General features: G+C 42.4%; 2 protein-coding genes across 5 annotated transcripts in view; one reads left to right on the plus strand and one right to left on the minus strand.

Annotated features, from left to right (window-relative positions):
* dync1i2a (dynein, cytoplasmic 1, intermediate chain 2a) overlaps positions 1-23,180 on the plus strand; it is a 54,061-nt gene extending 30,881 nt beyond the window's left edge. For all 3 annotated transcript variants that reach the window (XM_035410240.1, XM_035410242.1, XM_035410241.1), the window contains 11 exons: positions 3,190-3,279; positions 5,065-5,227; positions 5,805-5,904; positions 10,637-10,762; positions 12,808-12,954; positions 13,358-13,471; positions 13,874-14,007; positions 20,128-20,272; positions 20,615-20,755; positions 21,363-21,488; positions 22,102-23,180. In XM_035410240.1, the coding sequence (XP_035266131.1) occupies positions 3,190-3,279; positions 5,065-5,227; positions 5,805-5,904; positions 10,637-10,762; positions 12,808-12,954; positions 13,358-13,471; positions 13,874-14,007; positions 20,128-20,272; positions 20,615-20,755; positions 21,363-21,488; positions 22,102-22,215 (1,400 nt within the window). In that variant the 3' untranslated portion in view covers positions 22,216-23,180. The remainder of the gene's footprint in view (positions 1-3,189; positions 3,280-5,064; positions 5,228-5,804; positions 5,905-10,636; positions 10,763-12,807; positions 12,955-13,357; positions 13,472-13,873; positions 14,008-20,127; positions 20,273-20,614; positions 20,756-21,362; positions 21,489-22,101) is intronic.
* Positions 23,129-26,206, minus strand: part of slc25a12 (solute carrier family 25 member 12) — a 52,451-nt gene continuing 49,373 nt past the window's right edge. For both annotated transcript variants that reach the window (XM_035410239.1, XM_035410238.1), the window contains exons 15-18: positions 25,714-25,852; positions 25,436-25,594; positions 25,220-25,310; positions 23,129-23,808 (exon numbers count right to left, since the gene is read on the minus strand). In XM_035410239.1, the coding sequence (XP_035266130.1) occupies positions 23,601-23,808; positions 25,220-25,310; positions 25,436-25,594; positions 25,714-25,852 (597 nt within the window). In that variant the 3' untranslated portion in view covers positions 23,129-23,600. The remainder of the gene's footprint in view (positions 23,809-25,219; positions 25,311-25,435; positions 25,595-25,713; positions 25,853-26,206) is intronic.

Genomic DNA, 26,206 nt, shown 5'->3' on the forward strand with positions numbered 1-26,206 from the left:
CCACCTAGCAACATCCTAGCAACTGCCTAGAACTCTATAGCAACCACCTAGAACACCCTAGCAACCGCCTAGAATTCCATAGCAACCACCTAGAACTCCATAGAACCACCTAGCAACACCCTAGCAACCGCCTCAAACTCCAGAGCAACCATCTAGCAACACCCTAGACACCACCTAAAACAGCATTTTTCACAATTTCTGCAGGAATTGTCTAGTTTGAGTTACTGTTGCCTTTCTATCAGCTCGAACCAGTCTGGCCATTCTCCTCTGACCTCTGCCATCAACAAGGCATTTTCGCCCAGAGAACTGCCGCTCACTGGATATTTTCTCTTTTTCAGACCATTCTCTGTAAACCCTAGAGATGATTGTGCGTGAAAATCCCAGTAGATCAGCAGTTTCTGAAATACTCAAACTAGCCGGTCTGGCACCAACAACCATGCCACGTTCAAAGTCACTTAAATCACCTTTCTTCCCCATTCTGATGCTTAGTTTGATCGTCTTGACCATGTCTACATGCCTAGTTGCTGCCACGTGATTGGCTCTTCAACTTTGCTATTGGGACCACCTATGTCCGCCATATTGTTTGCCCGCCATTTTGACTTTTTTATTAATTGCGGTGTGAAAGAGCTGTAGCTCCAAATCTAAAGTGTTACGACATCTAGTAAACTCCTTTACGGCAAGCGGTTAGAAGACATCCATGGCAACGCAACTGAGTAATCCGACACTGTCGGGTCTAGTTTTTATCAGTGAGGGGAGGGTCTGAACTTCATAATGGACAATATTATCTATCTGGGCATTCATAAAAATATTCTTTCACCACTCAAACATTGTATTCCATCATAGCAACAAGATAAACCCAACAATAGCCCTAAGATATGCCAATACGGCAGTGAAAACGCTGCTCACTGAGTAACGAAATAAACGAGACAACGTTTTAAAAAATTGATACCATGTCATTCTACAGTCAATACCTGGGACTATATATTGAATAAATATACAACATTACCATTGGTTTTACACGTAGAGATGTGCCTTTTGAGACTGAGTGGTCATATATTGTCTTGGACAATCCCTTTTTGAAATAAACGCTCATCTGTGATCCCTGGGCACCTTCAAAAATAGCTGTGCGTAATACCACACCTGTTGCTTACGGCGTTGTCGCCCTTTTTAGTACAATTTGGCTTGATTGACAATTCATTCATTCAGTAGGTGAGAGTATAAGCTTTCTAACGATGTATAACATGTCTGATTTTGGTTTTGGAATAGCATTTTATCGGTCAGTGTAATCGAAAATTTTCTTGTATGCCAGCCTACCGTAAATAATACGGTAGGCTACTCTGCGAGCAGCACGCAGGTCGCGAGTTGATATTTCGTCTTTTGTTTCGTTTTTTCTCAATGTCCTATCTATTATTTGAAATGTGTATTATTATTCTATCTGTCTCTGAGGCGCTCTGAAATGTGCATTCTCTGCTAACCTGAGCAATTGGAATATGTGTCTGACGTAGTGTTGCACGGTATACCGAAACTTCAGCACTTTTTCGGTACCTAAAAAAAAGAAACCGTTCGGTATTAGAATTTTCCGACATTCGGTAGTTTTGTGTCAAATGTAAAAGCCAGGGAAATGTGTCTCACGCATTACTGATTGAGAGGATGAAAGGTGTAATTTGTCAGAATCTTCGCTAGATGGCAGTAGCAACTAAGGTTGTCAAGTGAGGTGACTTGCGCTTGTGCACTCAGCTTGTTGATACAGCGCAAGCTTCCACTCAGTTCACTTCAGTAGCAATAGGTGTTCCAATTTGGAAATATTTTATTATAGATAGATGCTGTATTGTTATTAAAATATGCTGTTTTTAAATCTATTTAAAGGTGAAAAACCTGTTTTAAAGATTATTTCGTTTACAACTGTTTAATTTTTGAAATATATTTAATATATTTTTCTATTGTTTAGTGTTGTAACACTACAGGCCTATGCTTATTAATATGTTGAAGAGGCTTCAACTTAAAGGTTGTTAATAAACCAGGTTGTTAATAAACCATGAATTCGAAAATGAGGTCAACCCTTGTGGACATTACGTTTCTGATCTATTAAGGTAATTTCAGTATCGTTAGGTACCGAGTATTGAATCAACATGGTTTAAGTTTCAAGTATTGAGTATTGAGTATCGTGATACTAAATCTGGTATCAGTATCAAAGTCAAAATTTTGGTATCGTGACAACACTAGTGTGACGCCTTTTTTTAGTTGCGGCGTAGAAACACTGCAGCTGTACATACACGCAGGGCCATCTAAGTGTTACGACCTAGTAAATGCCTTTACGGGAAGCGGCCAGGACACATCCATGGTAACGCAACTAAGTCATCAGACAGCATGTCTTAGCACTAATTTGGCCATAAGTCATCAATATTTTACTATGTCAGACACATATTCCAATCCATTGTTCATCATGATATTCAGTAGATATGTTGGGTGAAGGTATATGATCAAGAGGACAAAGCCATTTTAAAATCGCTCCATAGAGATAGTGCCAATGCTTGGACCCCTCCCAATGTCGCTTGCGGCTTTAATTTCCTTTTTTTTCTTTTTCTTTTTTGTAATAGAATGTTTGTCATTTGTCACTATCCATATTTTATTAATATTTTCTAGTATTTCATGTACCTGAACCATACATTTTTACTTGATAACTTTAGCTGGAAACTTTAAATTTCAATATTTAATTTGTTTTCGGGTTTCCTGTTCTGATTGTCTTAATATTTTTATTCCCCCGTGAGACATTGATTGTCAGATATTTTGGCAGCTGCAGAGAAAATGGCCTGATAAGAGTGCTGTCCGATTTATTGGCTGTGTGCAGTTCAAGTCAAATTTTTTGCATCCTGGCCCCGATTCAGCTGTAATCCTATGGCACAGTCCCTCTGCATCACATTATATCAGTCTGCATTGCTGTTAGCTTTACTATACTTGTCAGTGATAAACATCATTTTACAAGCTTCTGTCTAACATAGATGTGTGGTGTTAAAATGCAAACAGTGTTTGGGGGGATTGCGTGCAAACCTTTGTATGAAAAAGTGGATGCTGTTTCTATACATGGCATCACATGTACTGCCCATTACCTTTATTTTAGCTGCCTGTGACTTGAGGGAATATGGGGGCATGGACTACCAAGCTTGTGCTGAAAATGATTGTGTCCTACAGAGGAAGAGGAGGAGGAAGAGGAAATAACCCCGGCTCAAACCACACTGGAGGCCCTGGAGGAGAAGCCAGTTCAGAAGGATGAGGAGGAAGGTAAGGATCTGGAGTGCTTTACAGCATGGGACCCTGGGAAAGGAACAGAGACCCTGTGCATGGAAAGTTAGGGTTAGTCTCCTCTTGAACAAAAGAACATGAAAAGAGGAGCTGGCTGACCGGTATCTTGACCAATGTTTTCTGGTGTACACATTAGCAAGCTTGTGGTTATGTCTGGGGTTCCAAGCACATAGTGTTTTCTTTTCTCTCCAGCAAAGATGCATGTAACTCATAGCCAGTATGGCAAAAACACAAAAATGTAGCAGGATTGTTAGCAGGATTGCCATAGTAAATATGGCTGCATTTGACCAATTTGGGTGTGCTCATGGAAGTCACTAATTAAATCCAGACTTGGAGACCTGGCCTGGAACATATTTGTGAATGAAAGGGAAAGGGGGAAGAATATTTCTGAACATGGCAAGATGTGATACCTTACAAACCTGGCCACCGAAAGGAATTGAATATTCTGCATTCTTTGCCATTTTTCTATTCCATACCTTGAAAGCTTGCAGTAAAAAAGATGGCTGTGATAAGGAGTATATAGCATTCTGGGCCATTTTTCCTGTTTAAAAAATAATTTTAAATTTTCTTATGACGTCTAAGTCTAATTTGACTTTGTTCTTGGTGTGTACCATCGTCGTACTAGTCTAACTAAATGTTGAAGTAAATGTTCAGAATATAGCTGAATGGTGAGCCAATTAAATTTAACTATTAGGTATGTCCATTGAAATCACCAATTCATTCCAAGCTTGCTCTGTTGTCTTTAAACATATAAACATGTGAATAAAAAGATACACAGTTATGAACAAGACATGACTTCAGTTGTATCTGTCTTAGAAAACATGGTGACCTGAAGGGATTGAGTATTTAGTATTTTCAGTTATTTTTCAGTAATACTTAATACTTTCTCATGAAGCATAAGTCTGATTGACAAGAAATGTGGATCATACACTGACCTCCCTAAATAAATTGCAAAGGAACTTTATACATCCACAGATGGTAAAATGACAGCCAAACAAATTGGTATACAGTGCTTAATGACAGCCCAAATTCTTATTTGATAAGCATGAATTTAGACATATTGTTTGCAGCCAGCAGAAAAATGATGATTTATGGCATTTCATTGCGTAAGTATGGTCATAAACTAGCTTGACTGAAATGCCAAGCAAACTATATTATTTTTGTCTGGGTTAGTGGATGATGCCTATAGAATTAAATTTCTTTCACTTTTAAATGCACAATAACAGACAGTTCTAAAGTGATCCATTTTTGAAAACGTATAGCTTTAAATGAATTTAAGTTCGACCATTAAACCATATTTTTGTTCTCACTACTAAAAATGACTCAAATTACTGGAATGAAATTGTACATATTATGAACATGCAATAAAATGTTAATTTGTTGCCCCCCTATGTCATATGGACTTATATAACGTCAAATGATGGCTGAATAGCAAGAGAAGCAAGGTTCATGAACGGGTGGCTCAACACAATGTTTTAACAACACACATTTTTTTGTCCCAGCTGTTGATTTTTTTTATTTTTTTTGCTGGAGGTCAAAGTAATGCTCAGTGTTTTTCTGCTGGGAATGTGCTTGGTCCCCAGTAATTGCTGCAGCTATATTTATATGATGAAATCTTAAGCCTGGTGGACTGGACAATTTTGTGTGAGCAATGCGTGTGTGTGTGTGTGTGTGTATGCGTGTGCGTGTGTGTGCGTGTGCACGTGCATGTGCACGAGCGTGGCGGTTGTTGGTATCTCACACAGTGTGCCTGTGTCCATACAGCCCCCCCCTATGAACTGACTGAGGAAGAGAAGCTGCAGATCCTGCACACAGAAGAGTTCATGACCTTCTTTGATCACAGCACCCGCATTGTAGAGCGTGCCCTGTCTGAGCAGGTTGATGTCTTCTTCGACTACAGTGGGCGGGATCTGGAGGAGAAAGAAGGGTGAGTAGTAGTCATTCCAACTGCCCTCTTATAGGGAGCTGTTGAGCAGTATTCAGAGAGGTTTTTTATTATGGAGCAGTGTCTCAAAAAAGCATGCATTCATTATATTCATGTGCATGCATTCATTGTTTTCTGAGCTCCACAGCAAGTGTTTGTTTTATACTTTTTCTTGTAAGCAAGTTTCCACCATAACTTAAGTTTTTGGCATGTTAGTGAGTTAATAATAATAATAATAATAACAACTATTACTATAACTATTTATTATTATTATTATTATTATTATTATTATTATTATTATTATTATTATTATTTCCTACTCATATCCAGAGTGACTTACAGGGCTTTCCAGTTATTTATCATTTAGTATTAAAAAATTCCACAGATTATGTCTTGACATCTATTTCATGTAGAACGATGACTTATTTTACCAGCACTAAGTGACCAAATCTGTGCTTACAATTTTTTCCTGTACAGACCAATTTGTTTCATCTGCACAGCTACTATATTTATGAAAATTAGATGTCGGTAACATACTGTCTGTCTGTGCCTTCACTGTGATGTCAAAATTCTATTGCAGAGAGGTCCAGGCTGGAGCCAAACTGTCTTTGAACAGACAGTTTACAGATGAGCGCTGGTCCAAGCACCGTGTTGTCACCTGTCTGGACTGGTCTCCTCAGGTAGTATAACAATACTGGGCAGTGTATTTTTCTTTGAACTCTCTGGAGATTGCATGGCTGTATGCTTGGTTTTATGCACATGTTAGCAATAGGTGTGGCTGCAGTAGCCTGGACCCACTAATTAGAAGGGGTCTCCACATACTTTTGCCCATGTAGTGTATATTCAGTAGACAACACTGAAACTACATTTAAGGGCTTCTAAAGGAAAATGTTTGAGAAAAATTGATTACTTGGTCATAATGATGAACTTCATAGTAGTTGAAATCATTATTTTGTAGAAATAGAACACAAACTCTAGACATGCCAGTGTTACTTGAGCATTTGAGCTGAAGGGGGTGATATCAATCCGTAAAATGTAGTTTACAGCACAGAATGAGAGCGGCAGAGTTTAATGGTGTGTTTACATCTGGTAAGCATTTGAAAGCTTAACGTCCTAGAGCCATGTATGTGTAACAACCTCTGGCAGAATACTTGAGGGTTGAGTCAGACCTCTGATACACAGACCTGGCTCCATGTAGCCCTCTAGCACCCAGACCTGGTTTCAGATAAGCCTCTGATACTCAGAACTGATTCTATGTAGACCTCTCTATGAAACCTGGATCAGAGTATTAGAGGTAAACTGTATTGAGTTGCCTAGACTGGGGGATTCTCCAAAGTGTGGGTGCATAGAAGAAGAAATCCAGAGTAGGGATGTGACGGTATGAAAATTTCACGGTATGATAATTGTACTACTCAATATCACGATTTTCGGTATATCACGTTTTAAGCTAAAAAAGGTTTAAGGTTTTAAGCTAAAAAAAAAAATAAAAAATCACACAAAGTTTACAACTCGATCTGTTTATTTATGGATCTGCAGATTTTTTAAACCATTTTAATTGAAAAATAAAACAAAAAATGCAACTGTATAGTTCACTCCTTGTAATTGCATATTTAAAATAATAAAAATCATTTTTCCTGAATCCAAAGTGAGCCCACTCGGATGAACGAGTTCGCTTTTTGAGAGGATATAATTCTTCATTACAGTTGGTATCAGAATCGGCGTCAGACATCGCAAGTGTTGTAAGAGACTGCAAACGGAGATGCCATGTAGCTGTATAACAGCTAGCTAGCCAGCGTTGCCAGGTGGGAAATATTAAACTATCGTACCGGAGGCTTAAAATTATCAGATTTTAAAGAAAATTATTGTACACAGCGATAACAACAAGAGAAATCATGGGTTTAAATATGTAATTTCACAAAAATAGCGTATTTATTGTAAGCAACAACCTTGTTTGACTCGCCTTCTCACATACTTCAGCCATTGAATGCAATACCAACAGCCACAAAGGGGAGAAAAACATTTGCGCACCACATGCGTGGAAGCAGGCAACTTCCTGGATCCTACTCAAATGAATGACACTCACTGGTCTAAAGATGATGTCAAGTAGCCTACAATTAAATCGCAATCGCTCAAACATGTAATCGTTATAATTGAGAGCTGTAACATTACAATTCATCAGCATGGAAACAACAGTTGTATAAGTCACCAGTGTAGAATTATAATGTTGTGCTGTGTCAATGTATTTAATATGCTGTATCAATATTTCTTTGTTCTTGTGAAAGCATGTTTCTTTTCAAAACGTCCAAAAAAGTCTCTCAGTGCATAACTGGCCCTACCTAGTCTGTGAGTTCAACTTCAACCTCAGTTCTTCCGACGACTTTCTCTTTGCCTCTCTCCTGCTTTCGCCTGACTCCTCGGCACTAATTTAGCTAATTTTTTAACATAAACAAAAAAAAATAACATTGCTGGTAATTTGTAGGTAGCATGTTAACTTTCTACATCAGAAAGAACGAGTGGGAGAGCGGCAGCCGTGCAGCAGCTCGCTCCTGTGGGGGCACGCACGTCATGCATCAAGCAAAATGATTGGCTGAAAAGACGCGACCTGTGTTTTTAAATGACTTTGCCTCTAAATACAGATCTAGGATCAGATTTCATTATCTCAATTCAGGTCCAGTATATTATTTAATGTGGGTTATTTAGATATTTTATGAGGGTAATTTAATAGGGTAATCCTCGCATGAAAATAGCTTTTGTCATGTGATTTACTATCACGGTATTACGGTACGTTTATGATAGTACGATTTCATATTTGAATTTTACGGTATACCATCACATCACTAATCCAGGGGCTGCTGGTAATTGTGAATTTGGCATTTATTCTTGTTCCAGGTCCATCCCAAATGGTGTTCATGACCAGAATATTAGTGAAGATTGGCCATTTGTCGTAATTAGGAGTTAATTGGGCCTTAATTGGCACCTGTGGCTGTATTTAAGGGCCTACCTTCAGAGCCACTGCTTTTTTGCCCTTGATACTTTGGGGAAATCCAAGTTCTCAAAAAAACAAGACCAGGTCAAAACCTAGTATATGGCTGGACCCGTCGACCAATGGTGTAACTTCATCACTCATTCACTCAGTAAGTCACAGACATTCGCATTTGTAGGGCTGGCCACTGTTGTGGCCCAGCCAAAAAAAAAGTTTAGTGCAAATACTTTTCCAATATAATAAATAGTCTACATAAATAAATAGATCAACCGTCCAATCTATACACTTGAGTAAAGCAGATCGTGGAATTCTTGCCAACTTAATTCGTAAACTTGTCTATTGTAGACTAACTTCGGGTTAAAGCTAAATCATGACTAATACAAAGCAAACAGTGATAGCAAAGACACGGTTGTACAGTGGCGCGATACAGCTAACGTCTTAACCTGGATGATTAGTTCACTTGCTTGTAACTATTAGGTTAATCTCTGCTAAATTAAACTGGGCTAATCTCAACAGTAAATTAGACCTCTTGCCCTCTTAATGATAGCATTACGTTACTTTGGGACCTATAGACTAATGTTAACTTTATGTAACTCTGGCTTCACACCCATCAGTAGCAGTCAGAGCAGAGTTTGCTAGCAAGCCACAAAAATGAATCAGTGACAATGGAAAAACAGATAAATAAACGTTAGCGGGACAAAAAGTCTGTAAATTACCCACTCTACTTTTATCTGAAATCTAACGATGTGTGATTGCGATAAAGGCTAACGTTAGCTATAACATTTTTGTCGTTAAATTAGGTTAGCTGGCTAACTTGCCGTTTATTTCTCAGAAAACAAAAGCTGTTTATGGGGGTAGTACCAAACGACTTACGTTGAGTTTCTTTCATGCGTGTCTCGATTCAATTTAAACTACTAGTTTATTCCTCTTCATTTAGATATCTTCCCGTCATAGTCAGTTTAAATGGTAGCTAAAACTAAACCAGGTTAAAACCTAGTATATGGCTGGACCTAACACACGTGATCCGGCCGACCAATGGTGTAACTTCATAACTCGGCCGACCAATGGTGTAACTTCATCTCTCAGTCAGTCAGTCAGTCACAGACATTCGCGTCTGTAGGTCTGGCCCTACTGTTGCGGTCCAGCCAAAAAATGTGGACCTCCACAAGTCCGGTTCCTCCTTAGGAGCAATTTACAAACAACTGAAGGTACCATGAGCATCTGTTCAAACAATTGTATGCAAATGTAAAAATCTTGGGACCACACAGACACTGCATCGTTCAGCAAGGAGGCACATATTAAGTCCCAGGGCTGAACAAACTTTGGACCAAAAGGTTCAACTGAACCCCAAGACAACAACCAAGGAACTGGTGAAGGAGTTGGAGGCATCAGGAACCAAAGTATTTGCTTCCACCATTAAGAGAATCCTACATTGCCATAGCCTGAAAGGCTGTCGCGCAAGGAAGAAGCCCCTACTCCAAGACCGACATAAAAAAGCCAGAATGAAGTTTGCAGGTGATCACCAGGATGAAGACCTAGCCTTTTGGAGGAGTGTTCTCTGGTCAGATGAAACAAAAAATGCACTGTTTGGCCATAATGATCAGCAATGTATGGAGGAAAAAGGGTGAGGCTTTTCATCCGAAGAACACATCCCAACTGTGAAGCATGGGGGTGGCAGCATCATGTTGTGGGGGTGTTAGATGGCATCATAAGGAAGGAGGATTATCTAGAAATACTGAAGCAACACCTCAAGACATCAGCTAGAATGTTAAAACTTGGTCGCAACTGGGTCTTCCAGCAGGACAGTGATCCTAAGCATACCTCCAAAGTTGTTGAAAAATGGCTTAAAGACAACAAAGTGAAAGTATTGGACCTGCATCTCATAGAAAATTTGTGGACTGAAATGAAAAAGCGCGCCTAAGCAAGGAGGCCCACAAACACTGAGATACACCAGTTCTGTCTGGAGGAATGGGCAAAAATTCAGGCAAAGTACTGAGAAGTTTGTGGATGGCTACCCCAAGCGTTTGATTCAGGTTCAGCAATTAAAAGGCAAATGCACCAAATACTAACAAAGTGTATGTAAACTTTTGACCCACTGAAAATCTGATATATAAAAGGTTAATTAAATCTGTCTCTTAGCTATTATTTTGAAATTACCTCTTATGAAAATAAAGAAGATATCCTAATTGACTTAACACAGGAAATGTACATTAACATGAAATGAGTTGTGAAAAATTGAGTATGAATGTCTTTAGCCTGAGTGTATGTAAACTTTTGGCCTCAACTGCAAGTGCATGTGCCAGAGGTTCTGCTTTTGTACATCCTGGTGAAGGATGGCCAGTGGAGGCATGACACCAAACCAGTTGCAGGGAGCGACGCCAGCCAGCTTACCCCTCCACCATGATCATTTGTGTCGTGTCTGCCTGCAGTATCCCGAGCTGCTGGTGGCTTCATACAACAACAATGAGGATGCCCCCCACGAGCCTGATGGCGTGGCGCTGGTGTGGAATATGAAATACAAGAAGACCACGCCGGAGTATGTCTTCCACTGCCAGGTAAGTGAGCCCGAGATTCCATCTCACCATCTGCATTATTACAGCTGCCCCTGGCCTTTGAGTGATGTCACTGGCACAGCATACTGCCCTCTCTGCCACATCTGGCCACAAACGTTGAACAAGGTGCTAGAGGAAACTGGTGGTGCCACATTCAAATTCAATTCACCGCTGAGCAATTCAAATGCACCGTGTAGTGGTCTAATTCACTAATGTGCAGATTAAGACAAGGGTCCCCCTGTTGCACGGAAATAATGGCATGGGATGGCAGGAGGGCGGCTCCATGGCCTTCTCTGCCAAGCCGCCCTCCCTGAAGTTCCCAAAACAAGAAGCCCTGAGTAGAAACACGTGCTGCCGGGAAATTGGACATAGCTATAGGCACGTCACTCAGACAAATAAAACAGCCCCTAAAGGCTTCCTCGTGCTTCGAACAAACTGCAGCTCAGAATGTCACAGAGCTCTACGACATTTCAATTAGGGAGTTCTGCGTCTGAAATTTTTGGTAATTTTCTGACACCAACATACTGTCCACACCCACTTTCCACAGTAATTGGTCAGGTGTGCAATGTGCAGGGTTTCGGTTGGTTTGAAAATTTGAAAATGTTTTGCAGAAATTCTCGAATGTTGTTTGCCAGCCACCAGTAAACATCAGAAAAGAACAAAGGCCAGTTTACAGTTTGGCGATGTATGACCATTGCCACTGGCGATTATCACATTTTGCTTAATAGTCGGTCACAACGACTTGTAGTTTATACTGAATGACAGGTGATTTGTCTTCATCACTATCATGTGCCCATTGCTGAGATTTAATTTGTATTGAACTTTGACCCCATCGCTGGCTCAGTTGTCATGATAATATTGACAATGTAGTCCGACCAGGTGGACTACAAACATGGCATTAATGTTTCCCACTTCAATGCTTTCTAATTGGTTACATCTTTATACATTTTAAAAGTGACGGTGTTCAGTATCAAAGTTGAGAGATAATGGAATGTTGGCGAAAATTTAGCGCTATCCATTAGCTGATAATACATCGCCTAACTGTAAACTGTTCTGAAAAAGCTGAACTACACTGTTAACATGAAACCCTGAAGAAAAGCAGTGAGTGTGCTCGCCAGTATGCGCATTTGTATGACTTATTTGTTATTATTGCGCATTGCAATTATTAAGGAGAACACAGAAGTCACTGGTAAATGGTAAATGGACTGCATTTATATAGCGCTTTTATCCAAAGCGCTTTACAATTGATGCCTCTCATTCGCCAGAGCAGTTGGGGGTTAGGGGTTAGGTGTCTTGCTCAAGGACACTTCGACATGCCCAGGGCGGGGTTTGAACCGGCAACCCTCCGACTGCCAGACAATCGGTCTTACCTCCTGAGCTATGTCGCCCCTGAATTCTTGGATAAAACCCCACCCCTCTCTATGACGGACAGCTACTAGCTCTACCTTTGAGTTTAGGGAAGTTATTAACAACACACTGCCCAATGTGATCAGATAATGTTCTGTACAAACCAATTCATTTGAAGCATGTGGAAAACTTCGGACTTCGGACAGGAGTTTTTTTTTTTAATTCTGCCAAATCACTTGCGCAAATTGAAGCCAGCATCTGGATCGACATCACCCGTTTCCCAAGCTGTTTAAGTCCATGTAATCACTTCAAACTGGCTGCCAGGTAAGGAGAGCAGAAAGCGTACACATGGTAAACTCACATGAGTAATATCCACATAAATCACAAGAGATCCTGTTGTAGCCAGGCTTCCCGGAGAAATGTGGCTTGAGCTGCAGGCAGCCAATGGCCCTGAAACAGTATAACATGGGCAGCAGTCCAGGTGCCATGACTTGGTAACAACATTTTCTGTGAATGCTGGGGTCTTGTATATTGTGCTTGGCGAACCCTACATTTTGTGCTGCAAGGCACTCTTTCTCGATTAGAGGTGACATGAACCAACACCGCCAAGATTAAGTCATTTCCAGAAGCCTGTCACTATAGTCATCCATTTGCCTGAGGTTAACGGTGCTCCTTTCCTCCCTATCCCTCTCTACGAGCAGTCTGCAGTGATGTCCGCTGCCTTTGCCAAGTTTCACCCCAACCTGGTGGTGGGGGGCACCTACTCTGGCCAAATTGTGCTCTGGGACAACCGCAGTAACAAGAGGACCCCTGTCCAGAGGACCCCGCTGTCTGCTGCTGCACACACGGTATTCTTACATCACCTGGTTTCACACACTGCTCCATGTCACATTCAAAGTGAATGATAAACTGATGAACTATTGGCACTTTGATTTCCAAGCCTGTCCATGTATAGCACTTAAATAGTTATGAGTATCACTGGGATGCATGTAAACAAAAGGAATTTGGATTTACAAAATATTTAGTGTCATTTTGAGGTTCATGTACTTGTACTGTACATTCAATCAAACTTTCTATGGATTACATTTTAAAAATAATTTCTTCAGACAATGAAATTTCAGTATTTAATGTGCAGTATTAGCTACTTAATCAAAGAGAAGCCATTAATGCTGGGTTGGGGGTTGGAGCAACTGGGTAGCAGCGAACCTCCTGCAAAAGTGTGACTGCATGCATTCCTCTGGCCCTGTACAGCACCCTGTGTACTGTGTCAATGTGGTGGGCACACAGAATGCACACAACCTGATCAGCATTTCCACTGATGGCAAGATGTGCTCCTGGAGCCTTGACATGCTGTCCCAGCCGCAGGTACCACCCCGATGCCCCCGCCCCGCCTCCCCACCTTGCCCTGCCTCTCTCACTGGGTCACCCAATGTGTCAGGCTAATCCAGCAGTGTCACATAAGCTCTAAAGCGTCAGAGTTGGATTGCTTCTGGTTTCAGTTATACTGCAGAAAAAAAATGTTTCCTCCCTTTTTTCCCCCTCTTTTGAGGTTTGTAATGTAGGGGTTCCATTCCATCAGTGGAAAACAACAGTGTCAAATGTTAATTATTTATGAAGTGCCTGCAGAATTTAAATTGAGCATTTTTAATGCGTCCAGTGAATTCGTAAGTGCGGGGAAGTGCGTGCTTTCATGCTGTGGGTGGGAGAGCTGGGCCTGAATTTCACTCCTCTACTCTCACCCCAATCTCCCCGCCCTCCACCCCACAGGACAGCCTGGAACTGGTGTTCAAGCAGTCCAAAGCTGTGGCCGTCACCTCCATGTCCTTTCCCCTCGGAGACGTCAACAACTTTGTGGTGGGGAGCGAGGATGGGTCCGTGTATACGGCGTGCCGCCATGGAAGGTATGCCCACAGGCTCCTCCCCTAAAACATCAGCACCCCGTGGCTTCTCACGGGACGTCCAGAGAAAAGGGGCCGAGTCAAAATAGGAAGTCATACAAAACTAACATGAAGGGTCCCCCAGATGGCAGGTCCTGTTGAAATATTACATTACATTACATGTATTTAGCAGACACTTTTATCCAAAGCGACGTACAAAAGTGCATATCAAGGTCATTGGAACAACTACGAAACACAGGTTCGATAAGGTACAATACTCATTTTGTACAGTTATTCATAGCCAAGAACAGTCCAGTTCACGCAGTGAACATTATTCTGACCTAATTTACAGTTGAGGCCAAATGTTTACATACACCTAGGCTAAAGATATTCAAACTCAGTTTTTCAGGACTCAGCACATTTCATATTACCATACATTTCTTTTGGCAAGTAAATTAAGGCATCTGCTTTGTTAACATCAGAGGTAATTTTAAAACAATCGATTAGAGACATATTTATCCATCCATCCATCCATTATCTATACCCGCTTATCCTGAGGAGGGTCGCGGGGGGTGCTGGAGCCTATTCCAGCGTGCATTGGGCGAGAGGCAGGAATACACCCTGGACAGGCCGCCAATCTATCGCAGAAGACAGATTTAATTCACTATATTTTCACTATACAGAATTCCAGTGGGTCAAAAGTTTACACCAAGTTGACTGTCTCTTTAAACAGTCTGGAATATTCCAGAAATTGATGTAATGACTTTTTAGAAGCTTCTGATTGGCCAATTGTCGTTAATTGGGAGTTAATTGGCTGTATTTAAGGGCCTACCTATAGAGCCACTGCCTTTTTGCCCTTGATGCCATGGGAAAATCCAAGCAACTCAGCAAAGACCTCAGAAAAGATATTGTGGACCTCCATAAGTCCAGTTCCTCCTTAGGAGCAATTTACATTACATTACATTCATTTGGCAGACGCTTTTATCCAAAGCGACGTACAAAAGTGCATTTTCATGATCGTAGACAACTGCTGAACACGGGTTCAGTAAGGTACAATTACTTATTTTGTACAGCTATTTCTAGCCGAGAACAATGAACACTATCCTGGTCTAGCATCTGCAAAGCCAACTAGGCAGAAGAATAAGCTACAGTATTAGGACAAATACAAATTACCAAGAAGGGATGGGGCAACATGTAACAAGTGACAGGAAAAAGGGTATTTTTTATTTTATTTTTTTTATATTTATACAGCGTGGTGGTGGTTAGTCTAGGTATAGTCTGAAGAGATGAGTCTTCAGGCCACGGCGGAAGATGGATAGTGAGGGGGAGGTTCGGAGAGGGACGGGGAGTTCGTTCCACCACTGGGGAGCTAGGGTGGAGAAGCTCTGTGATCCCTTTGGGCGGGTGGGAGGGGTTACAAGACGCCCTGCTGCCGCAGAGCGGAGTGGTCGAGCAGGCACATAGAATTGAGTCATGTCCTGCAAGTAGATGGGGGCTGTCCTGTTGGCGGCAGTGTAGGCAAGGGTCAGGGCTTTGAATCGGATCCTGGCAGCGACCGGTAGCCAGTGAAGTGATCGCAGCAGAGGGGTGACGTGGGAGAATTTGGGGAGGTTGTAGATGAGTCGGGCAGCGGCATTCTGAATCATCTGTAGTGGCTGTATGGCACAAGCTGGCAGGTTTGCAAGGAGAGAGTTGCAGTAATCAAGGCGAGAGGTCACCGTAGCCTGGACGAGCAGCTGGGTGGAGTGCGTTGTCAGGTATGGTCGAATTCTCCTGATGTTGTACGGGAGGAATCTGCAGGACCGTGATGTTGCCTTGATGTGCTCCTTGAGGTCCAGTTGGTCATCCAGGACCACCCCCAAGCTCTTGGCAGAGTGAGAGGCAGTCACTGTGGTGCCATCAACCGCAAGTCAACTACAGATATTCTCAGCTAACGCACGACTAAGCTTGCTGACTAGCAACAGTTGAGACAAGTTTTTAAAAGATTAGCTTATCTGAATCGCGGGTACGGCAGAAGCGACGACACAATCAGATGCACACTAATGAACCACAGATGAACACCACTTAAATAGTACCAGGTGAAGCTACTCGAAATTAGCTCAACAATACGGGGCAATTAAACACCAACCCCCACACACAGTTTCACTAACGCCTTTAACTAACTAACAACAGCAAGTCAACTACAGATATTCTCAGCTAACGCACAACTAAGCTTGCTGACTAGCAACAGTTGAGACAAGTTTTTAAAAGATTACCTAAATTACACACAACTATGTTCTCTAACTAGCAACAGCAGAAACAAATCAAGTTAAGATACGCTTATCTGAATCGCGGGTACGGCAGAAGCGACGACACAATCAGATGCACACTTTCCAAACAACTGAAGGTACCATGAGCATCTGTTCAAACAATTATATGCAAATATAAAAATCTTGGGACCACACAGACTCTGCATCGTTCAGCAAGGAGGCGCAAATTAACTCCCAGGGCTGAAAATTTGCTCCGAAAGGTTCAACTGAACCCCAAGACAACAACAAATGAACTGGTGAAGGAGTTGGAGGCATCAGATACCAAAGTATCTATATCTACCATTAAGACAATTTTACATCGGTATAGCCTGAAAGGCTGTTGCGCAAGGAAGAAGCCCCTACTCCAAGACCGGTGTAAAAAAGCCAAAATTAAGTTTGCAGGTGATCACCAGGACGAATACCTAGTCTTTTTGAGGAGTGTTCTCTGGTCAGATGAAACAAAAATTGCACTGTTTGGCCATAATGATCATCACTTTGTATGGAGGAAAAAGGGTGAAGCTTTTAATCTGAAAAACACCATCCCAACTGTGAAGCATGGGGGTGGTAGCATCATGTTGTGGGGGTGTTTTGCTGGAAAAGGGACTGGTGCACTTCTGAAAATAGATGGCATCATGAGGAAGGAGGACTATCTAGAAATACTGAAGCAACAACTCAAAACATCAACTAGAAAGTTAAAACTTGGTTGCAACTGGGTCTTCCAGCAGGACAATGATCCTAAGCATACAAAATGGCTTAAAGAAAACAAAGTGAAAGTATTGGAGTGGCCATCACAAAGCAGCTGGGTGGAGTGCATAGTTAGGTATGGTCGAATTCTCCTGATGTTGTACAGGAGGAATCTGCAGGCCCGTGATGTTGCCTTGATGTGCTCCTTGAGGACCAGCTGGTCACCCAGGACCACCTCCAAGCTCTTTTCAGAGTGAGAGGCAGTCACTGTGGTGCCATCAACCGTGATTGAGAGCTTACATAGTAGGGAGGTCTTGTATGGGAAGAACAGCAGCTCGGTTTTGTTGAGAGTGGTGGCTGGCCACCCAGGTTGAGATGTCAGCCAGGCAGGAAGATATTTTATCATTAACCTGTAAAGCAGAGGGGGCGGAAAGAGAAGAAGCGTTGTGTGTCGTCTGCATAACAGTGATAGGAGAAGCTGTGTGAATTAAGAACTGAACCAAGAGATTTGGTGTATGTGCAGAACAGCAGTGGACCCAGTACAGATCCCTGTGGTACTGTAACTAAGGGATGAGGAGCAGAGGCAGACCCCATCTAGGTGACCTGGTAGGTCCTATCTGCAAGATAGGAAGCAAACCAAGACAGGGCACTCCCAGAAATGCCCATCTCAACCAAGGTGGAGAGGAGTAGTTTGTGGTTGACTGTGTCGAATGCTTCAGGCAGGTCTAAGAGGATCAGGATAGAGGAGAGGCATGAGGCTCTTGCAGTGGCGAGTGCCTCCGTCACAGCCAGGAAGGCAGTCTATGTTGAGTCCCCGGTTCATAAGCCAGACTGGTGAGGGTCTAGCAGGTTGTTCTGATGGAAACACTAGTAGTAGTGACATTCCACGTGTTCTGGCATCTACTTCTGACAGTGGCCAGGAGTCCTGTGGGGCTGCTCATGATTGGTCAGTAGCATCACCCATGGAAGATTGGCAGGGTATCGTTGGCTATTTCTACACCTCTGGCAGATTGGGTGCCTGGGCATGTGACCCAATCCTCTGACGTGAAGGCTACACAACAGCTCAGCTTGTTGAATAGAGTGAAAAGTAATGGGATCCTGAGAGGGGAGGATCCCCATTCCCATTAAAAATTAAAAATCAAAATTAATTGCTATTTAATCCGGACCGCCTACTGTGCCTGGCAGGACTGCGGGGTGACACACAATCCCTAATCGACAGTGGAGGCTGCAATGAGTATTGGACAAAAAGGGGGAAAGGCATTTAATAGAATCCCAGTCATATCTAAAAGCCTGCAGCTTTCTTCATTAATTTGGGAGAACCCAGAAAAGCACCCATTATCTTCTGCAGTCAGTCTCTGCTTTGTTTCACTGCACAGTCCACCAGTTGAATTGCATAGTCATTCTGTTAGAGGAGTACATGCAGGCAGCCTGCAGGTGCCCAATCAACTAGTACCTCTCTGTGAAATGGGGATAACCCTGCCAACTAACATTCTTCCCTCCCTGTAACACCATTACATGCCGCCTGCCCACATTTTCATCTTCATGGTTTATGAAACCTGCATCCTAATCCACTTCCTCACCCTCTCCTGTTGATAGTCTAAATACACCAAGAATTATGTGGAATAAAATTTAATCAGTACATGCCAATGATTCAGATATTTTGAAATGGAGTGAAAAGCTGGACTAGTTAAATGGATATTGCACATGATGCTCAAGATAGCTTGTTGAGGAGAAACCATGCTTTTCCAGTGAATTTATAAACAATGAAATTATCACAATGCACAAAGCTCATGCTGATACCTTGACAAGCCTTTTCCCTGCATGATCCCTGGTGCTGAAGTGAGTTCTACCTTCTGGTTTTATCCAGCAGGATTTTGTATTTCTCCTCTGGCTCAAATGAATAGCTAGGGCAGACGGGACCACCAGTATTCTGACAAATAGTTACCTCAGAATTGACTGTCAGACTAATCTAAAAAAATAGTGCTACCAGCCCAGGTTGTGCTACATTAGCTGTAGTGTACAAGAGCCCAGCATCATTTTGCTGTGTGTATTGTTGTTTTATGCTCAAATCCCAACCAATGTCCTTTATCTCCATTTAAACTCAGTCCATCTTAAAGGAGCATGGAATAGCCCTGCTGCATGTATCAACTGTATTTGAAATGTATCACATTGGTTTCAAACCAGTCTTTTTTTTACCATGCAACAGTTGCAAAGGATTTCATAATTAAATGCTGTTCAGTGTTTTCCTCTGTGAAGTGCATGCTCTAGTCTAAATTCACAAGTTGAACTCGTGCTACAATCCAGTTGATAGTGTGCTAATTCCATTCATCACGCTGGTTGGTGAGGAATGCAGGAGTGTGGCTGTTTTGCTTGGTTTTTCATTGGATGTTTAATTCCATAACTGAGTTACAGATTTCCAATTTCATTTACAATGGAACCCTCATCCCGGCTGATAATGTACAATCTTTGCTTGTCTTGTGCATTTACTTTCTGAGCGATTATTGGAAGGAGAACTCAGAGGGCACGCAGACCATGTTGTCTCCCCAGGCCCTCTGAGCGACCTTGCCGGGTTTGAAAGCAACTCCTTGCTTTCCATCTCAGATCTTAGGGGCCCCAAATTTATCAATCCAGAATAACCTGCCCACACATCAGTGGTGTGCAGCTGGGTCTGACTTTGCATGCCATGAGGTTTTGACGTACTTTCTCCCACACCACCATTTTTTTTTTAAGTGCTCAGTTTGGTATAGAGCTGGTTTCTCTTTGCCTTGGACATTATTAGTTGCTAACTTGCCTGTATAAATCCTTGATTGAACTTGACTTTAATAAAATATGCCATGCTAAAAATAATTTCAGGTCTTGTGAAGAGATGTTGTGAAACACTACTGGCAGGGCATAAGAAGGCAGCAGTTCACAAAGCGGGAGTGTGTTTTGCCATGATAATGTGCGTTGTGTATAAGCTGGGGCATGAGCCAAGATGGGATCAGTGAGAGCTGTGTTTTCTTGCACATAAACATGTTAAATGGATTGGTGCTACATTTAATGTGTTTATAGGAAGACCTACGACCTGAGGGGCAATGTTAAGGGGTGTGCCGTCTTGTCTACCGCAAAGCGGGGTTCAGCTCGGCAGTCAAACATCCTAACGGGTACGCATTTGGTTTGTCGTCTCTTACAGCAAAGCGGGGATCAGCGAGATGTTTGAGGGGCACCACGGGCCCATTACGGGGATCCACTGTCACACTGCCGTAGGCCCCATTGACTTCTCCCACCTCTTTGCCACCTCTTCCTTTGACTGGACCGTCAAGCTCTGGAGCACCAAGGTACTGTTGGAAATCCGCACCCCACTCCAAACCACAGATGCCAGTGTGTACAGCACTGTCTCAGTACTCTCCCCTGCCTGTCCCCTTCAGAACTAGGACTACCACCCATTGTATTGTATTTTATAAAGCAAGCCTACGCAGCCTTTTGTTATTGAACCATGCCTGCTCTTTTCCTCTCCCTCCCTTTCTGTTGCTGTATTTGTCCGGCTCTGAATTGGGATACTGACTTCATGTGTGGGCAGTTTTTTGTCTGCCTGAGTATGTGTCTATCTTGGTGGGCCCTGGTGATGTAACTGTCCTATGACAACTTGTTTATGGCTCCTTTGCTTCTCTTGCCTGCAGAACAACAAGCCACTGTACTCGTTTGAGGACAACTCGGACTATGTTTATGATGTCATGTGGTCCCCCACCCACCCTGCCCTGTTTGCCTGTGTGGACGGAGTGGGCCACCTTGACTTGTGGAACCTCAACAACGACACAGAGGTACAGTAAACAGACACAGACGCTGTCATTACTGTTGTGACACTGTTGCTTCACAGAGAGAAACCAAGAAAATGATTCAGTGCTTATTCTTGTGGAGTCTGCAGTGTGGAGGAGCCAAATTGAACAGGCCATTACCGAGGCCTAGTTCTGTTACTCACCACCCTGAGATCAGTACTGTTCAACTTGATGTTGTGTTTCAGATTTTCTCATAGCTAATAGTGTATTTCCTGGAATAGTCACACCTCACCTGGGAAATGGCAGGTGTAGTAGTTTACTGTTTTCAGGTCAGTTCAGTGCCCTGGCAATATGCTAGTGCCAGTATAAAAATGGCAGAATCAATAACGATTTGTCCAATGTGCATTTACAATGCTGTGTATTTGCTCAGATTCATATTTGAAGGATTTTTTTTACTGGACAGCCCACTTAAGAATTGCCAGCTAGTTGATTACACTTTTTTTTTTAACAAATAGGCTCTTTATTGAAAGAATCATTTTAATATTTCTGTAGCAAACTCTCCAGACTGAAATGGCAGTTATTTGGGAAAGGCTGGGGACTGGTTTTCCCAGGCACAGGGGGCTTATCTGATGGAAGTGCACTGTCATTGAAGGTTCCCACGGCCAGCATCACGGTGGAGGGAAACCCGGCTCTGAACCGGGTCCGTTGGGCCCAATCCGGGAGAGAAATTGCTGTGGGCGACTCTGATGGGCAGATCCTTATCTATGATGTTGGAGAGGTGAGCAGGGCTTACGTTCGAGAACTTGTGTAGTTTGATCTCACCTGCTGCTGAAGTTACAAGGAATTCAAGGACATTACACAAAGTTTTACGCTGAAATTAGATTAAATTAAAATGAATCAATGAAAAGGCAAAGTGCTCTCAACCATTGCACTATTCTCAAGCCACTATATATTACATTGTTCTGAGGAATGTTTTTCCCAAACCAAGACTGAAGAACACGAAGCAGGACTGAAGCAAACAGAGGTTGAGCGCTGTTGGTGTAAAGGCGAGATATGTCTATTTAAGGTTCTAGTTTCTCCAAGCCCACTAGTGAGTGCAATTAACTTCCTGTCAGGGCAGGGTCCTCCCCTAAGGATGGTGTGTTTAGTGTGCATCAGCTACACCATTGATGGTTGTACCCAAAGATACAGGACGATTGTAGCCCTTGATCTCTCGAGGCAAGGGGTCGAGTCCCCGTGAGAATTAGGGAAAATTGCCTGTGATCCTGTAACCCCAGAGTGAAGCCGCTGCAGATCGTAAAAAAATAATTACAGCGAGTTCGAAGCAGAAGATAAAGGGCATGATGAATATTTACACTTGCTTACTCTGCAAATGATTGTCTTATTTACAGCAAATTGCTGTTCCCCGGAGTGACGAGTGGACCCGTTTCGGCCGCACACTGGCGGAGATCAACGAGAACCGCGACGATGCAGAGGAGCTGGCCGCTCAGCACTTGTCAGCCTGATTGCCTCAAACGGCGGTATAGGGACCTGCTTTCAGTTTCCAACTCGATTGTACGTTTTACTATGGGGTGTCAGCAGCAGTCAAGAGCATTTATCTTTCTTTCTTTTTGTGGCAGCAAAAACCAGTCAAACCAGATATGCAAATCTTGTTTTTTAATCCTCGTATTTGGGGCCACAGCCATATTTCTGTCGGCTTGCTAATGCGCAGGTTACTAAAAAAAAAAAAACCTTTTTGGGAAAGGCTTGGCGAGCAACCTCAAACTGCAAACACAATCAAAAAATGGGCTCGTACTCTGACTTGTAATGACTTCTGGAAAAGAACCCAAAGCCTTAAAGCTCACATGCGTCACATATTCAGTGAGAACATCCGTATCGCTGCACTCCAGCCACATTCCGATGCAGTGCCACTCAGTCCTTACATGATGCACCCCTTTCTGCCATATGACACCCAATCCATAACCGCTGTTCGCTACCAGTGCTTCTGGGTCTCTGGAAATATAGTAGTTTAATCATTAATTCATTATGTGCGGAACTGTAGTGTTCTTATCGAATAACCTAAATTGTTATACTACTTGAATGAAAACTATCTTTAAAAAAAGCAGCTTTTCTTTTCTTGCCTCTGAAGGCTCATGTACACTACTTTCTACTATTGTTTCCTGAACCGAATGAAGTTGTTTCACTCGTCTCCATGGACAGTTTAAACGCAAGTAACCTTTTGATCAGAACCTCACTGGGACTAGAGATAAAAAGTGAGATATTTCCCACATATGGTATGTATTTTACAAATGTTTGCAATCCGCATTTAAAATGAATTCATTAACGTGTATGAATCCCCCTTTCACAGACTTGTTTTAAACCTTTTGTGCCCGCCCCTGTTGTGTAACCAAGAGCAGGACATTCTTTCCACACATCAAATTAAACCCATGATTTATTTCAATAAAATACAAGAATGAAATGCATTAAATTATTTACTAAGATTCTGATCATGATTTTTTTGTTTTCTTTTCAATAAAACACTTTGAAAACATCTGTACACCATATGAAGCTACTATGTTTGATTGCAGAGATGCCCCCGACATGGAAGCATCACTGGTGAAAGTCACTACGTTTTTTAGGCTCAACTCAGTCATGTCTCTGTACAGAGATGTACAATATGTACAGTAACACTGTGCAAGCTACACAAAGCATATCGTCAAAGCACTATTCATGCAGCGGGTTAAATAAAAAAAGCGCTTCTGAATGGCCAGAAATGAAACCCATAACGTGAGCTTCATTCTAGCCAATGGTTTTAAATGGGAGGGGAAAATCACGCATAAATGTTTTAAGTGGACGATTGGCTCACAAAGCATGCAGCCAGTCGGGATCCAGCACTTGTGAAAGGACAGTCTTAAGAGCCCTGCGGCTCCTCCTTGGGAGCGGGTGGCTGAATCGTCACCACGCCTGACGACTTGAACTTGGGAAGGTGCAGACCAAACTTGTTCTCCACTCCTGCGAACGTTGCCGCGGCCAGTCTGTACCCTCCCACATGATCGGGGCTGGGAGGAGGAAGCTCTGAGATTCTGGACTTGGGAGTCGGCTCTGAGCCGGCAGGGCGGCTGGGGAAGGAGGAGATGAGGTTAAATGTGACTTGACACAAGTCAATCGATTTATCATTAAAGTATAAAGGGAAATATGATACAGGGTTTCTGCAGGTCCTTGAAAAGTCTTAAATAGTCTTAAATTAATATTTATATAAAAAGGGCCTTAAAAGGTATTAAATTCGTTTTTGAAAAGTCTTAAATATTTTTTGAGGCGATGTATTCCCAATCTGACTATACGGTGTGACAGTTTTGCCAAATGATAAACTGAAAGAAGACCAAATACGATAGAAACAATTTTTTTTTAAATGCGCAAGGATCCTTTTTAGGTCAATTCACGTGACCGCAAGAGTTCGCGGTGCTTCTACATTACCAGGCAACGTTGAAGGCAACCTAAACAGTCCTACTGTCAGTAGGAGCGATTCTGACAGGACGACTTTTTTCCTTTCTGCTAAATTACGGATTCAGTCAAGCGAGGTAACAATCTGCGTTCTCTGTAAGATAGCCAAGCTAGCAAACTAATGGCTTCATGGGTAAATGCAAGTTTAACGATAAATGGCTTGCTTGAGAAAAGCGAATACTCTCAACGTGGTTAAAACCCGTGCCCGTAAATGTCTCCGAAGCCCGATACAGTACCTATATGTCGCAAATGTTTCAAGCTTGGTACAATGGGATTCAGGGCGGTAGAATCCCATATGCAAAGCGAGAAGCACAAACAGTATTGAAGAGCACGCCAGCAGACTCCAATTGCTTCATCCTGCACAGTTTACACAGCTAACGTTACTTGCTAGGCAAATGTATTTATTTCTTATTTCACTGTAATAATCATTTGTCCTTAAACTCAAGTAATTAGTGTCGTTTTGCCTTAATGTTGATTTAGAACTGCATTCATCAAAAGTTTGAATGTAAATTTATTAGATGTTTGTATGTTTTTGTGTTAAATCTATGTACTTGATACTTTAAAGGATGTTTTTTTTTCTCCAAGTATAACCACAAATTAATTGTAAATCTAATCTACACATTTATGTTCCCATTTACGATCAAATTTTTACTTGAATGAGGCCCAAATGAGTGCTATTTTCAGGCTCTTAATCCAGTGCGCTGAGACAGGTTGTGTGGCGAATATGTGGCATGGAATAGAATGCTCTGAGTCCACTCATGCAGTAGACTAAGAGCATTCCATTCCATGCCACATTTTCGCTCCCTTTCAAGAGCATCCGGTGGTTTGTGAAATACCAAAACCACTTCTGCTAGCTTCATTCTTGACAATATTACATACTCAGTTGAGAACAGTGTATCTTTCACTTTTCATGTTTATTTTCGTCGCTAGTTTGGTCTTAAATTTCATTCTAGGTGGCATGAAAAATGTCCTGACACCTGCAGACACCCTGTGATATAGAACAATACATATAGTACAAAATGTACTTACTGTCCTCCAAAATCAATGTAGAACCATCTCTGCAAGAGTTCATAGGTAACTAGGGTGACTGCAAACTGAGGTGAGGACCTGCACACGCGGGCTGTGGGCAGGAGAGAGCAGAGAAATTACTAACGCTGCCAATTTGAGGTTTCTCAAATGGCTGGCAACACCTTGGCTGTAGCTGTCACGTTTCTTTTTGGAGTCACGGAGCCCCTTGGCACCTACCTCCAGCTCCTTTCCACAGGGCCCTGAAGCCCTCCTCATGCAGGATCTTCCTGAAGCAGTCCATGACTCCGGTGTACGTAGTCTGCCCGGCGCGGGCTGCCACCTGCAGTCTGGTCTTGATGACATCAGCAGGGGTTACCAGGGAGGCAGCTGGTACACCTGTGATTTTTTACAAAGCGAATAAGAAAATTCTGCCATGTGTGAAGTTGTATGAGGCTGCATAAGGCAAGGCCTCAACATCTGAGAGAGGGAATCTGTGTGGGGAAAATGGTAGGTACCTGCAATGGCTCCGGCGGTCAGCAGCTGCAGTGGCCCCACCCTGCCCTGCTCATCTGCCAGCTCAGTCTTGGTGTGGGCATACACAGGGAAGTAGATTGCGGAGAAAGGGATGTCCCGCAGGAAACAGGCCTTTGCTCCCTTTGATAGAAACAAACCCCCGACCCCCGAAAAATTAATTCAGGAGCTACTTGCTTCACCTGGGTACAGAGCTACAGACCTTAACTTTAACAGACTCCCTGTGAAGCAGACAGGGGAGGGTGAGTGCTCCCAAACATTAACCAATGGAAACTAGACAATTTGATGACAGTGGACTTCCATTGGGTTGCATGTATAATTTTGAAATTCAAATGGCTTCTTGAATACAAAGTAATGGCAAAGCTGAACTTATGTTTTTTTTTAATTTATTTACAGAACTATCCATACAGATCTGACTCTTGCCTATAGATCAAACCTGCAACCTATTGATATAATTTGTACGAGATACACTATATG

The sequence above is a fragment of the Anguilla anguilla genome, chromosome 3 (assembly GCF_013347855.1).
Source record: "Anguilla anguilla isolate fAngAng1 chromosome 3, fAngAng1.pri, whole genome shotgun sequence".
NCBI classification, from domain to species: domain Eukaryota; kingdom Metazoa; phylum Chordata; class Actinopteri; order Anguilliformes; family Anguillidae; genus Anguilla; species Anguilla anguilla.